Genomic DNA, 17,330 nt, shown 5'->3' with positions numbered 1-17,330 from the left:
TGAACTCTGGATGTAACTCCAGGACTTTTGGGATGGATTGATACCAGCCTCGTGTAGAACATTGAGCAATACAGCTGAAGGCCCTTTGATGAAGAAGACTCCATAGGAGATAGTTACAATTCTTGATGAATTATCTGAAAATGCAATTCAGTGGCCCTCTGAGAGTGCTGAAAGAAGAAGACCAACTGGTGTTCACCAAGTTGATACTACTACATTTATGCAGGTACAACTTGATGCTATGGCTAATGAAATACGAGAGCTGACCTTAGCCACAATACAAAGTGAGAATCACACAACTTGCGATATATGTGGAAGATGACACCCTATTCATGAGTGTCAAGCCTCAACTGAGGAAGTGAATATTGTGGGAAATTATAATTTAATGATATGGGTCAGAAACACCCCGGTTATTCTTGGAGTTCACCTGGGGGAACCGCAAATGCATGGTAACAAAACAACCCTAGATTCCAAGGACAAGGAGCTCTTATTTTTATGAATCAGCTAAGGCGACAGTTTCAGCCTCAAAAGCCCAATCAGTCTGGTCTAGAAGATCTAGTGAAGGCCTTCATTGTGAAAAATGATGAAAGATTTAATGTACAAGGGGCAGCAATTCAAAATTTAAAAAAGCAAGTGGGACAGATTGCAACGATATTATCTGAGAGGGTTCTAGGAATTCTCCCTGCTGATACTGGAAGAAATCCTAAAGAAACAGTACATGTTGTAACCTTGAGAAGTGAGGAAGTGTTGAAAGATCTCACCCCAATCCAAAAAGATGCGAGGCTTGAAAAAAAAAGTGTAGAGCAACTGAAGAATGATATTGATAAGAAGAAGAAGAAGGGCCAGAGGGAAGATGAGAAAAAGAAGAACGATGAAAATTCAAGAAGGGAGGAACCTGAGGAGAGCAAGCATATGCCTGCTTTACCTTGCTCTTAAAAGTTATATAGAGAAAAGATGGACAAGCAGTTTGAGAGATTTTTGGATGTGCTGAAACAGGTTCATGTAAACTTACCATTCACAGAACTGCTCTCACAAATGCCTGTCTATGCAAAATTCTTGATAGAAATCCTTACGAAGAAGAGGAAAATAGAGGAGACCGCAGTTGTCAAGCTCACAGAGCATTGCAGTGCGATATTGCAAAATAAACTCCCATAAAAGTGTGAAGATCCAGGGAATCTTACTATACTTTGCTCTTTAGGAACTATTAATTTCGATAAATCCTTATGTGATTCTAGTGCCTTAATTTATTTAATGCCTCTATCTATCTACAAGAAACTGGAGAAGGAGATTGGAGAGATACAGTCTGCACCCATATCTTTGCAGCTGGTATACGAAACGACAATCACACCCGAGGGGATAGTGGAATATGTGTTAGTTCGAGTGGATAAGTTCGTATTTCCTATTAATTTTATAGTGGTAAAAATGGAGGAAATCAAGGAGGTCACCCTCATCCTAGGAAGATCATTCTTAGCGACGGGCATAGCTATATTAGATATTGAAGAGAGAAAATTCATGCATATAGTGGGTGAGGAGACTGTGACTTTTAATATGGATGTAGAAAATGGGGCACAAAAGGACAAACTAGTTGCGAGTGTTGAGAGCAAAGTAAAGGGTTCGAAAGAGAAAGATGCGGTGAGTGAGAAAGATAAGTGTGGGGTGTACCCAAAGAAGGACGAGAAGAAACCATCTATATGGATGTGTGCAATAGTTTGGGCGTGAGGAATGGAGCTCGACTTCCACTCAAACCTCGACTAGATGTTCAAGGAAGTGTCTTTTACCTTATGTTTTTTAATTATGTGCCATGGAGACATGCTGCAACTTAAAGTGTGAGGTGGGAGATATTTGTATGTATGCATGTATATTAGTTTCTTTTTCTTAGTTTTAGTAATTAGAGATAGAAAAAAAAACTTGAAGATTTTTTTTTTTAAAGTTTTGATTTTTTTCTGACGATGGATATCATCGACAATTTTCTTAAGGGGATAAAGTCGAAGGAAAAAGGACAAAAAGATTTTCTTTTGTTAGGTAGTGTAATAATTCCCCTTGGTTTTTCTTTATGCCGCGGCTTTTTTCCAAGGATTTTGTTTGAATATGGTGTAGTTTGTTTTTAATTTTTTTAGGAGTAGGAGATCTTCTGCAGTGATTTTAAATGAAAGCAATATCTCTTGACTTTATTATGCCTTAAGAATAGTAAGTGCTTTAGTTATGATGCTTAAGCTCTGTTTTTGACTCTTGTATAAACCTTAAATTGTATGATATTAACTTTGCTCGACTACTTTGACTAGAGTGTCTTGATGAATCCGATCTTGAGTGAGTTATGTTCCATATGCGTGTGAGTTTTTGTGTTAGACTGTGCATTGCATTTGATGTCTCGAACTTGCCCCGTGTGTTTGCAAAGCGAAATAGTAGTTTTATTCAGTCTTGGAAGTGATATATGCATTTTTTTGTTGAGCCAGATATATTTTTACCCACTTAATTGTTATGTATCTTAGTTAACCCCTTTTGAGCCTGTAATCGTGTTTCTTTGGCAACCACATTACAATCCTTACCCATTTGTTTGAATTGACAATCTACTTGAACCTTGTACCTCTCGTGAGCACTTGAATTTGTTATGAACTTCGTAAAAGTTAAAGTGTGGGCCGTTGGTTTAGCTTTTGAGTGGAACTATTAAAATAAGGAGAAAGTTGCACTGTTTTAAAAAAGTAAGAGCCACTTAAATTGAATAAGAAAATGAAAAGTAGTTGTATTGTTGTGAAGAAAAATATTCCTTGATAGTGGTAACTCTTGATGTAATTGTGCTTAAAGAAGTAAAAAGTTTATGTATATTGATATGAAGGTGGAGTTATGGTTTGACATAAGTATGGAGTTTTAAATGGTTATTTATATCTATTAAAGTGCTTAGGGAGGTATAGTCATTCTTATATCTATTATATCATGTCCATTCTGCAGCCTACATTACAACAGAAAAAAGTCCTACTCGATCCTTGACTAAATGAGCTCAATTAGTAGAATAGTACACTATAGGCAAGCCTACGGTACGTCTTTTATAGCATATGAATGTTATTTCTGAGAGTAAGTGAATTCTTTCTATCATGAGTTCCTAATTGTTCCTAAATTTTATTGTGTGTGGAACTATTCTCTATTATTGTGTGAGGGCACTTGATTCACGAAGGAAAGGTGTCGTTGACCTCTGTGTTAGAGTAAGTAAGCGAGTTGTGAAAAATGTGTGGTGCGTTTGAGTCAAATGTTGAGGCAAGGATGCGTTAGTGTGCTTAATCTGTTCTAATTATTCTTGGTGTGATTAGTTAGAAGATTTGCTTAAAAGGGTCATGTTTATATGAAGTGTAGTTTGATTGCTCAAGGAAGAGCAGTGATTTAAGTGTGAGGTGTTGATAGTAGGCTATAATCCTGTATTTTAGTTGCTTATTGCACTCTAATTCATTGCACTTTACTTGTGTTTGAGCTTTAATTGGTAGTGTTACACTTATTGTGTATTTTATTCCTTGTAGGAGTGATTTAGAGTTATGTAGATGCTATGTACCTAATTCGAGCTATTTGGAGCTTTGATGAGTAAAATCCCAAGGGATTAAGCCGGGATCGTGTTTGGGGGTTGAGGACCACATCTGGACATCAAAAATCAAGGAAGATGCAACACTCTGAGGAATTTGCACTGCTACGGTCCGCAACAGTGTGTTTTGGCTATTTGATGAATTGTTGAGCTCTCTGATAATCCCCATTAATACCCCACATGGCGTGTCGCCCCATCCGGCTCGCCTGTGTACTTTTGCCAAAGCTATTGTCCTATTTCGGCTAGGAAAGGGTGGTTCGTATGGACCTGACCCTACTTGGTATAAATACATGGAAAAACGTTATTTTCAAGAAATTTGACATACTTTTAACCTAAAGAGGCTAAGGAGGAGTGGGGAGAACACAAGCACGAGGATTTTATCATTCCTTCCTCACTGAAGACCCGCGTTTGGATTAAAATTTATGTTTTCCTTTACTTTAATTATATTAGTGATGAATTTCTCCATGTCTATGGAGAAGTTCCTTTTAGGGTTTGATGGATTTGATGTATTGATGATTGTTTGTGGATTATAACTCTAGTTTTATGTATTGAAGCATTTTGGATCATTTAGGCCCCGTTTGGCCATGAGTTTTGCCAAAATAAATTTGGGATTTATTTTCAAAACTCATGTTTGGCCATAAATTTTGCCCACATTTTGGCAAAATCCCTAATCCCAAATCCCAAAATCACCCTAATTTCTGATTTTGGGCCAAAATCCCAAAACTTAGGAATTATATACATGTTTTTTCAAAATAAAGTTGGGGACTATATTTTGAAAACGTATGTCCAAACACATTTTCATCTTCAAACCAAACTTCACCCAAATCAAATTTAATTTGGAATCTATGACCAAACGCTAGCTTAATTGTTGCATCTATATTCATTTGTTTATGTAATCGAGAGAGGCATATCTCATGATATCTTTGCATTATATTGTTGGTTGAGTTCATTAATTCTTCTAAGTAATTGAAAGAGGCTAGTTGAATCATTGATTAAACCTAGTTAGTAGAATATTCGAAATAGGTTTTCCTAAGGACCAATCCACTACGCATTCTTGCATATCTTCACAGAGTTTAATTTGGTTCATCTTGTGAGGCTGAGACTTAATCAAGAGAGGAGTTTCTGCTAAACGTTTAAACTAATAATCGAGTGAATTAGAGAGGCTCACTTGAACATTAGAAGTGAATCATCTACAGTTAGATCCCGAATAATTATCTTGCACATATCCTATCAAAGCCCTATCTTCTCCCACTGCTAACCTTATTTGCTTAATCCTTGTCTCGATAGTCACTAGTCAATAGCTTTAAATTCTTAGTTAATTTTAATTAGTAATCATATAAATCTCAATAGTTGATCCTCTTGGATAGCAATCAAGCTAGAAACTACAAAGAGCAATATTTAAATCCAACCCCCCATGGATGCGATATTATACTATACTATCTTTAATTAGCGATCATAATTTAACTGTGTGTTTTGCGCTCGTCAGAGTTCATAAGTTTGATCAAGAGTTGACTTTGATGTTATTGGACTGCAGTTGGTGTTTCGAGATCTTGGATAGGTCTATATAGTTGAATTGAACATGTATGCAAAGTTTAAAAGTAATCTAAAGGGTTTAAGTGTAATTCAGACACTCTATTGAAAGATTAAAGATTTAGCAACTTATGACAAATTCTATTGTGATGCTCCGATGGTTGTGTTTGAGGCTTTTGGTAAGTTTGAGTAATATCTCTGCACTTGTTGGTATGACTGGATGGGGTCTCGAAGGGCTCGGGTGTGTTTTCGATTATGTGTTGAGAAGCTAGTTAAGTTAAAGATTTTAAGTTTGACCACAGTTAATATTGGGACAAGATGACCTATTTTCGGTGTTTGGAGTGACCGAACAGACTCGTAGAATATTTTATTATTGAAATGCATATATGGTTTGCATCCAGGAGATTCCGAATGAGCTTTGGGTGCTAAAACAAAGATTTTTTTATCGCTGGTTTTTGGTTTTTTTTTTCTGGTGTAAATAATTATGAAAATGCCATTTTTCTCCCTGAAATTTTCAAAATTTCTTTAAAACTTCAAAATACCATATCTCCATTATTTTAAGGTCAAATTGGGTGATTCAAAAGGCTAACTTGAGTGTAGTCTCACAAGGATAATGTTGAGCTTATCAAATATGAGTTTCGGGGTCATTTAGGATCAGATTAGAGCTAGAATAGATGCTGTATTTTTTTTTACTTGTTCAGAAATTTAGTCACTTTTTCTCACAAGGTTATGGAGCTCGGATTCAGGCGATTTTAGAGGGGATTTTAACAATTTGGATTAGGAGTAGGTATTTGTTACTCAGATTTATTTATATTTCATGATTCCAACCTTGAATTTAACGATTGTTTGATGAATCAAATTGAAGAAATTGAAAATAGTAAAACATTTTCTAAAACATAAATTGATAATTTGTGGGTCGATTTGAAGTCGGATTTGGATGAAACACATATATTTAGACACGTATCGGAATGGGTGTTTGAATAATTTGAGTTTTATCGGGTTCTGAAGTGCGGGCCGGGGTTGACTTTTTGATTTTAGTAAAACATCGAAACTTTATTGTTCAAAATCGTTTTCTATGGCTTTTATTTATTATATTATGTTATTTTGCATAGATTTGAGCCGTCCAGAGATTGATTTGCACATGAAGAGCTTTTTAGAGTATTGATTTAGCTTGAGGTAATTTTCTTGCCTAGCTTTGTTGAAAGAATATTTTTTCCTCATAAATGATATTGTTTGCTACATGCGGGAGTGATGCATACACGAGGTGACAAGCGTATAGACATATGCCAGAGTTTTCATTCTTGGGAGGGGTAATTATATGTTTATGTGTGCTTCGTTGAACTTGGTGATCCCTTGACTTATGCTTTATTTAATTCTATGACTAATAAACTTAATTAACTATGTTAGAATTCATATTAGAACATATGACATCTTTAAAAGGTTTAATTTGTCATTTTCAGACTGTTTATATACTGAATTGACCGTAGTATCATAAACACTCATTTATACATGTTATTGTCTTTCTACCTTAACTTCTTTATCCTTAATAAGAGATGAGGATTGGGACCTTAGGTCTATGTTTTGCACGAGAGTTATTTCTATGCGCTTGATATGATGTTAGTACGATGAATTGCTGTGCAGTGTGAGATAAGATTAGTCGGTTGATTGTTACCACATGAGAAGAATTGGACTTTTCTGTTATGATTACTCGGTCATTAAATACTTGCATGTCCTCTACTTGGGTTCCTATTAATATTGTTATTTTGTATGTTTCTTTCTTGTTTGTACTCTTTATATAGTTATATATGTGTTTCCTAACTCGCATGTTACTGTGATATCTATGTTTCTACCTTGTCTTTACGGTTGCCCTATGTTTTTACTTAATTTATTTTTCCTACATGTTCTCTTCTAATTCATGCCTTTACTATTATTTGCCTATATTTGTTGCGTGATTTACTTATTTGTGACTTGACCTGTTACATGCATCACTTACTACTTGCCTTCACATGTTATATGTCTTTATTTCCCATGTTCCTCCACATGCTACATGATTTCACTTATTACACACCTCTACTTGATACTTATTTTATTTGACGTACATCCTTTCTCACTTCATACTCTACACTTCCTTGCTTAGCCGGATTGGGTGACTTTTTGATTGGTTGTGTGTTTATGCTTTATGGAAGCTTTTGGTTTTAAAATGTGGGAGATTTGCTCTAGGGTGCTATGTTACTCACCTTACTTTGTTCGATTTCGTATTCCTAATTGAATTTTGTGTGTTAGTTTCCTTGGTATTACGCTTATTTATGATTGTTTTGATATAATCATTTTCTTGTTCTATTTCAATATTAATTCTTTCTATTTTAATGAGAAGAAAATTCTTAAAATCTTCACTATTTAAAATACCTAGTTCTGGTTTTTCAAGAAGGTTCAGTTATAATTCTAATGTTTCTCTATATTCTATGTTATTATTAATGCTATCTAAAGTAATATATATTATGTGGTGATGAAAACTTATGTATTTAGTAAAAATATGTTGTTTCATAAACTTATTAGTCCGAAAATCTTCTCGCTCTGAGATATATATATATATATGGGATTGGGTTACACGCTGCTACGGAAAAGATATTATTATGTGAGATCGGATTGGGTATTTGTGTTTGTGTGTGTGTGTATATATATATATATATGGATCGGGTTGCGTGCCGCAATGGAGAAGACATGTGATGATTGTTCTTGATTGTGTTCTATATCTATGTTACACTATGAATTGAGCATAGGTAATATTCAGGGCCCTCTGTCATTTGTATTCTTGTTTCATTTATTATGTAATTATTCACGTCTCTTTCTCGCACAAGTAAAATATTGACTGAGTACCTTTTGGCTAAAAATCTCGCCACTACTTCACCGAAATTAGTCAAGATACTTACTGAGTACATGAGGTCGGTGGTACTCATGCTACACTTCTGCACCTTGCGTGCAGATCTTGGAGTTGTGTCGTTGTTGAAGACAAAGTATGGCATTGAAGACGTTCCAGATTCAAGCTACCCCATGTTCATGGTAGTTTAGGACTTAAATTCTGTTTATGTACACTTCAAACAAATGTTGTTTTACTATCATACCACTTTTGTAAATTTAAGTCTTAGAGACTCATGACTTGTACTACCAATCTTTGGGTTATTATACAGAGATTCAGTTATTTCACTTATTGACTTCATATTAATTTTAGTAGAATTGTGTTAACTGTTAATTGGCTTACCTAGCAGGTTGGGTTAGGTGTCATCACAACTAGGTGGATTTTGGGTCGTGATAATGATTAACTTAGCTCTCAATGTCAGATTTTATTTTTTTGTCTTTCTACTCAATTTTTATTTCTTCTATCTCGACTATACTTACAAAACGATCATTTGTAACTTCAATGATGTCTTTTACAATCGCGCGAAACGCGAGCAAATTAACTAGTCATGGATATATTAAGAAGTAGGTCGAAAGTCCATTGGGATGGGAAGAAAATCAAGATCAACGAAAAGAAAGTGAACTCGATCGCAAAATTTGGATCTTATTATTGTTTACAAGCAAATGGAAAAAGGTACAACACACAATACAGTATTGTATGGAAGAACGAATAAATCGATAAGTAAAAGAATTAAAATCAAGATCCTCCTTTTGAAGGGTGGACTGCATAGTAGGTCTGGACAATATCTGAACAAAGGAGGAAAATAGAACCAACCAAAGCAATTATAGACCAGGGACTGTTAAAATATGTATTTTTCAATTCAGACAACCAAGTCCTGGTTTTGTTGTTATAGTGATCCTCGATATTCCTTTTCTCCTTGTGGAAAAAAGATTCATCTTCTGTGCCATAAGTATTCAAAGATTTATAGACTTGTACCACTTGTTCGTCACTCCCTAAGCTGTTCATTAAAATTTTCTTTTCTCGCAGCTCTTTGACATCCTCTTGTGAAACAATAAGTGATTTCATGAAATTCACGTAAGCAGTCACAGCTTTATCGGTAAAAACATTGGGACAGAACTCATAAGCAATCATGTTCATGAAAAATGATCTGGTGTACGGAGAAACATACCAATATGGGAGTTTGAGCTTTGCGGAGTGACAGAATTCAGCGGGGCTAAACCTTACGCCATTTAAAGACGCAATCTCGCTAGGCCTGAAATGAATGCCCTTCGATTTCAGATCCGTCACTGAATGAAACACATACCCCCCGCGGCCACGAGTTGACGTTTTATCTTTTCTACAGCACCAATATTCAAGACATAATCCCAACTTGTTGAAAATATCACACAAAGGATCACAAGGACGTACACGTGGTTGTTGGATTTCCCCGGTGCCAGTGACGATTGATCTTCGGAAAATTTCAAGAAGGTGAAGGGGGGTATCAGTTGTCCCTTGTTTATTATCTTTCAATGATCTTATGTCCTCATGGAAGAGTATGTTAAAACAAGAGCTTTCCGCCGTCTCTATAAATCCTTTTTCATCTACAGGATATCTAGATTTAGCCAAGATCATGAGAATTCTCAACGGTACCTGATTTTCAAGCAAATATAAATCACGTTTACTTAGGGTATAAACTGCAGTACCAAGATGCTCAATTGTCTCGCTCCGTTTAAATGTCTGATCCCATGGCCCTATAATATTTAGAATGAAGCATGCATCAAGGAGCATCATTTCAGCAAAATAAAAGTCATCATATATACACGTGAATTCTTCGAGGTAACAACTTTTAGCATATTCAATTTCCTTTAGAATTTCCCCAAGGAAGAAAGCTTTGTCTTGATTACTCCCTTCAATGAACATGTCTAGGGCCATGGGCTTGAAATCCTGAACAAACTTGAGCTTCTCCTTTCCATGGTGGTAAGGCCCAAGTGAAACCACTTTAGGATCATAGTCACCACTTTCCTTATTCTCATCACTCAGGAATGAAGGAACCTTTTGTATTTGATTCCTTTTAACTTTAGTTGAGTTATCCGGTTTCATTTCAGAACCTTCATGAACAGCATGATGAATAGGCAAATATTAGTTATAAGTAGTGAAATTAGACCAGTTATATTTCAATCTAAATATATAAATTTATTGTGTTGCTCTTTTTGGAGCAAAGAATACATCCCTTCTTTAAGTTGCATAAATTAAACCACAATAATATATCAAAAGTTTAAAGAAAAATTAAACTTGAGTTGAAGGTGGTGCCAACTACTAAAAGAACCAAGTACTTAGATGTTGTCTAGGTGAAGAGTTGATAAGCACATTTTGATTTATAGATACATTTCATAAGCATAAACAATATCACACATTATATATTTTTAAGTGAAAATAAATCAAAAGTCATTAGTTGGTCATTCCTAACTTGCTTGCTTATAGCACTTTGATTTGACCAAACTCATTACTATTTTATGCCTAAATTTATAATTAATCCCCGAAAGGCCCTTGCCAAAACAAAACTCCTAATACCTCTCCATTATATTTCTGTTATTCGTCTTTTTTTCATACTAAAGATACTTTTAAATTTCTATTTTTGGTAAATAGCTTTATATGTATTTCGATCATTTTAACAAAAAAAATATGTTATTAACACTTTTTTACTAACTATACTAAATGGTTATTATTTTCATCACTTTTATATACAGACAGTATTGACTGTTTATTTATAGAATCAACATCAGCAGTTAATACATTCCATATACTTTGAAAACATTAATTCAAACAGGCTCTTATAATAGATTGGGTTTGGTACTGATCACTATAAGGTCCAGAATTTAAGACGATAGAAAGTGAGGAAATAGAAGATCAAACGATGAATTAGTGCATACTATTATAGACATATAGAATAAAATTTCCTCAAAACTGGTGAAATCTATTTCATATGTAAACTTTCGATCCACTAAAACTGAATTCAGGTAACTTTTTTTCACCAAAGACATATAACTAACTTTATTTTCTCACACAAAAATCATAAAACATTCACTAACTTTCACAAAATAGGAATGACACAACCCGACATGACCCACATAACCTAATACCCATATATATGAATTAAAATAATACTAAAAGTGAATCATCCAAAATACCATCTTTTATCTCTTTTTTTTTAATGATTTTCATTCAAATTTATAGCATTTTTTTTTCAAGTGCTCTCTAATATACTTTTTATTTATTTATTTTTTGTCAGAATCTCATGCATTACAAAATATTTTTTTTGTGGTGAAGGATTCATTTTTAGTATTATTTTAGTATATGTATATGTATATGTATATGTATATGGTTATTGGGTTATTCCTATTTAAAGAAAAAATATAAAAATAATCGGTCGGCCGAAACTAATTGTATTCGCTAGATAAAAAAATATAATATGTATATATATATATATATATATATATATATATATATATATATATATATATATATATATATATATATATATATATATATATTAGCTATTATTTTTTGGAGCGGCTAAAAACATATATTTGTCCTATTTTAATTGGAATATTATTTATTAGACTGACAATAAAAAAGACAAACGTGGAATAAGGAAATACTACAGAAAAATTATGTTTTTCGGTCACTATGATTTTTTATGTGAGTTAGTGAAAGTTTTATGATTTTTGTTTGAAAAAATACAATTATCTGACTTCGATGAAAAAAAGTAATAGTTATATGATCATTTGTGAAATTTACCCGATCGAAGCCTAAATGAAGAAGAAAAAAAATGAAAAGATATTATTCTGTATATCTTTGCATGCAAGATTATAGAATCACAAATTAAACAGAAAAGGATACAATCTTTAGGCATTTGCTTTTTGAGCTTTAGGTATTAAAATACGTTCTAGTTGGGCGTAACTAATTTAATTTTTTTTTTTCTATTTAACTTCCATCATTTTGTTTTTCGAATTTGCCTTTCGGTCTTGATCTGAGCACTAGTCTAACTCCTAAGAAAGCTCGAAAAATTTAAAAACTAAAATAATGAAAAGAATTCTTGTTGCTTTAAGAGGCCTACCAGGAAATTAAACTAAAAAAAGACATTTCTATAGTAGAAAAAACACACTACATACCAGTATAGTGGCGTTTTGGGTGCTCTTCCACTGAGATGTTTGATAATAGTTCAAGAATGTAGCCATATTTAAAGGCTTATGAAGGATGGAATATATTAAGCCTTGGTTCCATAGTAAGGAATAAATGCTAAAGTGTGATTGGGGTGCTTCAAAAGGATATAAAGACATACTCCCTTTGTTTCCAATTTATATGAACATGTTTGACTGAACATCAAGTTTAAGAAAAAATGAGTACTTTTGAAATTTATGGTCCTAAAAAAGTTAAAAAGGGATCCAAAATATTTGTGTGGTTATAAAAGCTTATCATTAAGTGTAGAATTGTAAGTTTAAGCTAAATTGTTGCCAAATTTAGAAAGAGATCATTGTTTTTTGAACAGACCAAAAATAAAATAGGTTCACATAAACTGGAATTGAGGGAGTGTTACTTTAATTTTGAATCCGGATTTTCTTGTATAATATGTATCCAATTGTAATTAGTAAAACAAACCGAGATATTTCTTTTTCTTTTTCTTTTTTCTCTTCTTTCTTAATCTTTTTTTCTTTTCATTTTTTGTTTTCTACTTTCGTTTTGGTTTTTGTGTTTTTCGTTTTTGATGCTTTGCGTATGATCGGTGAGAGTCTAATCACAACTTCCAACTATAAGATCCTTACAAAAAAAATCATAAAACAATAGATAAGACTATTCTAACTAGCTGCTCACATTCGTATGAATATTATAACCTAGTTCTCTTAAAATAGATGAGTTGGCGATATATATATATATATATATATATATATATATATATATATATATATATATATATATATATATATATATATATATATATATATATATATATATATATATATATATATATATATATATATATATATATATATATATATATATATATATATATATATATATATATATATATATATATATATTTGCTCGAACTAGCATTATTACTTAAACGATAAATATATGTATGAAGACATATTTATATTTTGTGTTTATTGTTTTGATGTAAACCTCGAGTGCAGGTAAATTCTTCGGGAGAAAATGTCTCATTTCTTTTCAAATAGGATAAACATTAAATCTTCCGTAAGTTTATTGTTTACCTCGAAAAATGGGGGTAACAATTAAATGTATTTTATGGTTTAAAATATATGTGATTTATTCTAATACGAATGAATATATACGAGTAATATTAAGTTGAAATAAGAAGAATTAATGAACCAAACCAGTGTTGCTATAACAATGAAGACCTCGAGCTTGACTTTCTTGGGGGCCTCGAGGTCAGCTAAGAACAGTGAAGTATGAATAATAAAGCAAAAGCAATAAAGCTGAAGAATACTTGTTGAGCACGTTAAATAAGAAAATCATAGTAGAATATTCTATTGCAGTGAATAGAGTGAGATGATCCTACAAAAATGATTGGGTTCCCCTTTATATAGGAGGAGAAAACCCCAATATAATACATTCCTAATTGTAGTAAAGAATTCTATTGGTATAGGTGTACAGTAACCTAGTACGGACCTGTACCATTTCGTACAAATATTATCCTTTAATGTATGCCCTAACCTACGTGTTCTTGAGAAATTCCCGCTCTTTCTTGAGTGCCCTCGAGATTGTACGACCCTCGATGTCGGTCGTGCCAGCCTTCGATCTGCTCCCTCGAGGTGTGCGTCCCCTAATCGGGTCTGACCCCTAGTCCGAGTCGCTCGGACTCAAACTCATAGCCCAATTTAAGACTTCGAAATCGGTCTCCTTGATTTTGACCATATACAGATAGTCCACGCATCTCTTAGAATGAAATGATATGAAACGATTTGGATTCCCGAAGCCCCCAGTAATGATGTCATCCTCGTGATGCCAGAGCTCGAAGTGGCCGAAACGTCCCATCGGCCCACTTCCCCAAAAACATTGAATATACGTTAGCGTTGGTCGGCCACTAATGCTACCGAACCGTCGCTGCCCCTCTATAAATATGAGGCGTTTTCTCTAAGCAAAGAACTTTACCCTTTCTTCAATCCTTTCTCATCTTCATCTCTTTTTTCAATCACTTGCTTCCTCCGCCTTTTTATGTGCCGGAAAACACCAAGCTCTTGCCCGAAATACCACATCCCTGTGCACCCGCATTCTCTAGCTTACAACCATGGCAAAAATTTCTAAGACGGTCCCGAAAAAGATAAAGCATCATCTTCCTCCACCTCCCGGCCAGCCAAACCGATGGTGCCGCCAACACTTTAAGAAATCACTCTTGGTGATTGCATCATCAAAAAGGACTTTGGTTTCGAGAATCCTCCCGATGTTGAAGGCCGATGCAAGCACGTATCCCGATACATTAGCTTGATAAAGGAGCAGCTCACCGATGAAGTAAAGAAGGATTGTCGGTGGGGAGACGAGGTCGAGGTTCGTATCCCGAGGCTTGATGAAAGCATAACTACCCATAAGGAGGGTTTTTTGAGTGTTTACACTTACCCCTTCACACTCGGTCCCCTCGATCCGGTGGTGATTGACTTCTACAAGACGTACGAATTCACCCTCAGTCAAATCCACCCTTTCTTTTGGCGTATCGGGATCATGTTGCGGTACTTTTCTGAAAAAGCCAAGGGTTTGGAGTTCACCTTTAGCCACCTGGTGCGGTTGTATTGGCCCCAATTTTTTCGAGGGCTCATCAAGCTGCAATGCCGAACAATGAAGTCCTTCTACACCAGCACCGACAAACCCAAAGACCGGGGTTGGATGAGCCGGTTTGTTAGAGTAAGAACTTTGAACATCATCCCCGAGGAAAAAATGTCTTTCCCGGAGAGTGGAATTTAACCATAAGTGGAGTTCGTATTTCTTGTAAGCATTCATATTCTTTAACGCCCCTATCTTTCTTTGGCAGCCAAAGCTTGGGCGCCCCTAGCGGTACCCGACCTCGAGGATTAGGTCAGAAAGTTAGCTACCACTTGTTTCTACGATGAGCGCAAGTGGTGCAATTTAGCGAGGGGCCGGTGGGAGGCCAAGAACCACGGTAAGTGCCTTTCTATTATTTCATCACTTTCCATACACTTGGCGGTATTTTTACATACTCACGCTTACCTATGCAGGCCTTGGAGATACGTCCGAGATGAGACCGACGACGCCCGGGGAAACAACCAAGCCTTCAAATCCAAAGTCCAAGAAGGACAACAAAAGAAAAAGGGTCTCGAAACCCGAGGACCACCAAGACAAGAAGACCTCCACTCGAAGGCTGCAGAAAAGGTTTGCTCAAACGGGCACAGACTCGGCCCATGACTCCCTGAATGGTGAGAAAAATGATGAGGAAGAGTCGGGGCTGGTGACTCGGACCAGGAAGCCAGTCGAGGCCGGCGAGCCTTCCAAACTAGAAAACCTATCGTGTGGTGAGGATGCCCGGAGGGAAGAAAACTGCAATACCACTATGTCCACGGAGGTTGAGATTGTCCCTCCGTCTTCAACAACCATTCTAAAGGGGGTAGATGTTGAGGCCCCCAATGGTAATGAGAATGCCCCGAGTGAAGAACTCGGGGCTGCGACAATAGGTCACTCCTTTTCATTGCCAACCTTTTCTCAGGGGGCTATCAATGAAGCCAACGCTCTACACATGCCCGATCCAAGTAAGGTCATCGGGGACGATATTTTCCAGAGTTGCTATGTCGGGATTGAGGATGCCGATGACCTGAATGATGCATCCACTATATTTGAGGAGGCTCAACATCTCCTTTCCCAGGTAAGTATTTACCTTAATATTGAAATTTTTTATCTTTTTTCTTTTGACTGATATATCTTCATTTCATGTATAGGCCATTGCAAAGTTTAGAGACGAGCTGAGCCAATGCGAGTCCGAGCTTAAGAAAGTTTCGGGTGAAGAAAAGGCCCTGAGGCTCCTCTATAGAAAAAAGGAAGAGGAGCTTAAGGATCTCCGAACTGCGTTGGCCAAAGCTCAAAAAAGCAAATCCGAACTAGACAAGCAGGTAACCATGATTTTAAAAGAGTTTGGCCTTCTTGGCCCTACTTCGAAGGCTAATGCTTCGGTATGTCAGCTGCAGCAAAAGCTGAATATGATTGGGCAGCTCCGAGGTAAGGTAGATTAAGTTCGGGCTGATTTTCATCATTGGAAGAAGAACATGGATCAACTTGTTTCCGATAAAGAAGCTATTGTGGCCCAACTAACCTCGGCTGAAGCTCAGCTTCGAGGTGTTGAAGCGAAGGGTCTGGCTATGGCTAGGATAATTGAAGGGTTGGAGGTAGAGCTGGCTAAAGCCCGGGCTGAAGTTGCGCAGGCTAAGGCCAAAGCAGTACAGACTAAGGTCGAAGTTGAGAAGATGAAGGTTGCGGCTGATAAATCCATTTCTATATACATGAGGGAAGCTGCGGTCGTTCAAGCTGAGTTAAGGGAGGACTCCGACCGAGGGAGATGGAGTAATGAATTGGTTAAGTGCCAAGCCCGGAGGGAGACTCTTAAAGAGATTCATGCCTAAGGGTTCGACCTCGCCGGGGAGATAGCCGAAGCAAAGGCACAGGAAATCGATGCTAGGTTTCTTGTCTCCTCCGATGATGAGGATGTGGTGAGTGGATCCGGGGACAAGGAAGGAGAAGAAGATTCTCCCAAAGATAGAGCTACCGAAGATGCAACTCCTGAGGATGGCGCTCTCGGGGATATGACCCCGAAGATAGATTAAGTTCTCTTTTTCTTTTCTGTGCAAGGGCCCCTTGCAGGCGTTGTAAATATGTTTTGTGAAAACTTCCCTTATGAATATAAAGTATCTTTTTGTTCTATCTTCGACTTGTGCTGAATTTTACTTTGTTCTCATTTGTGGAAGATTGTTATAATTCAAATAATCAGTTCGAGTATCGGTTTGGACTCAGAATGTAATAAACCCTTAGGTTTTTACTTGATAAATATAACACCCCTTAGGGTTTTGTTAATCCTCGAGATAAACTTAAATTGATTTGTTGTGAGCTCGGGACATCGGAATTTTCAAGTCTGAGTTGAGTGAGAACAGGATCTCGACCTCTACATGTTTTGGCCCTTAGGCTTTTTTAAAGTTGTCCCTTAGGCTCTTATATATCGGCCCTTAGGCTCTTTTAAGTTGTCCCTTAGGCTCTTATATATCGGCCCTTAGGCTCTTTTAAGTTGGCCCTTAAGCTCTTTAAGTTGGGTTGTTTCTCCTTTTAAAA

General features: G+C 35.9%; 1 protein-coding gene across 1 annotated transcript; it reads right to left on the bottom strand.

The window, feature by feature from the left end:
- Positions 1 to 8,631: 8,631 nt before the first annotated feature.
- LOC107819212 (UPF0481 protein At3g47200-like) lies at positions 8,632 to 12,273 on the bottom strand. Its single transcript, XM_016645299.2, has 2 exons — positions 12,161 to 12,273; positions 8,632 to 10,096 (listed from the first exon to the last, which is right to left on the bottom strand). The coding sequence occupies exon 2, from the start codon at positions 10,086 to 10,088 to the stop codon at positions 8,745 to 8,747; it is 1,344 nt and encodes a 447-aa protein (XP_016500785.2). The 5' UTR covers positions 10,089 to 10,096; positions 12,161 to 12,273; the 3' UTR covers positions 8,632 to 8,744.
- Positions 12,274 to 17,330: the final 5,057 nt, after the last annotated feature.

This window comes from Nicotiana tabacum, chromosome 11 (genome assembly GCF_000715075.1).
Source record: "Nicotiana tabacum cultivar K326 chromosome 11, ASM71507v2, whole genome shotgun sequence".
Classification (NCBI taxonomy): Eukaryota; Viridiplantae; Streptophyta; class Magnoliopsida; order Solanales; family Solanaceae; genus Nicotiana; species Nicotiana tabacum.
The sequence above is the reverse complement of the archived record's forward strand: the minus strand, read 5'-3'. Positions and strand labels throughout refer to the sequence as shown.

Bases quoted from the DNA above. Each gene is read 5' to 3' on its own strand.
- LOC107819212 (XM_016645299.2), bottom strand. From the start codon at position 10,088: ATGAAACCGGATAACTCAACTAAAGTTAAAAGGAATCAAATACAAAAG.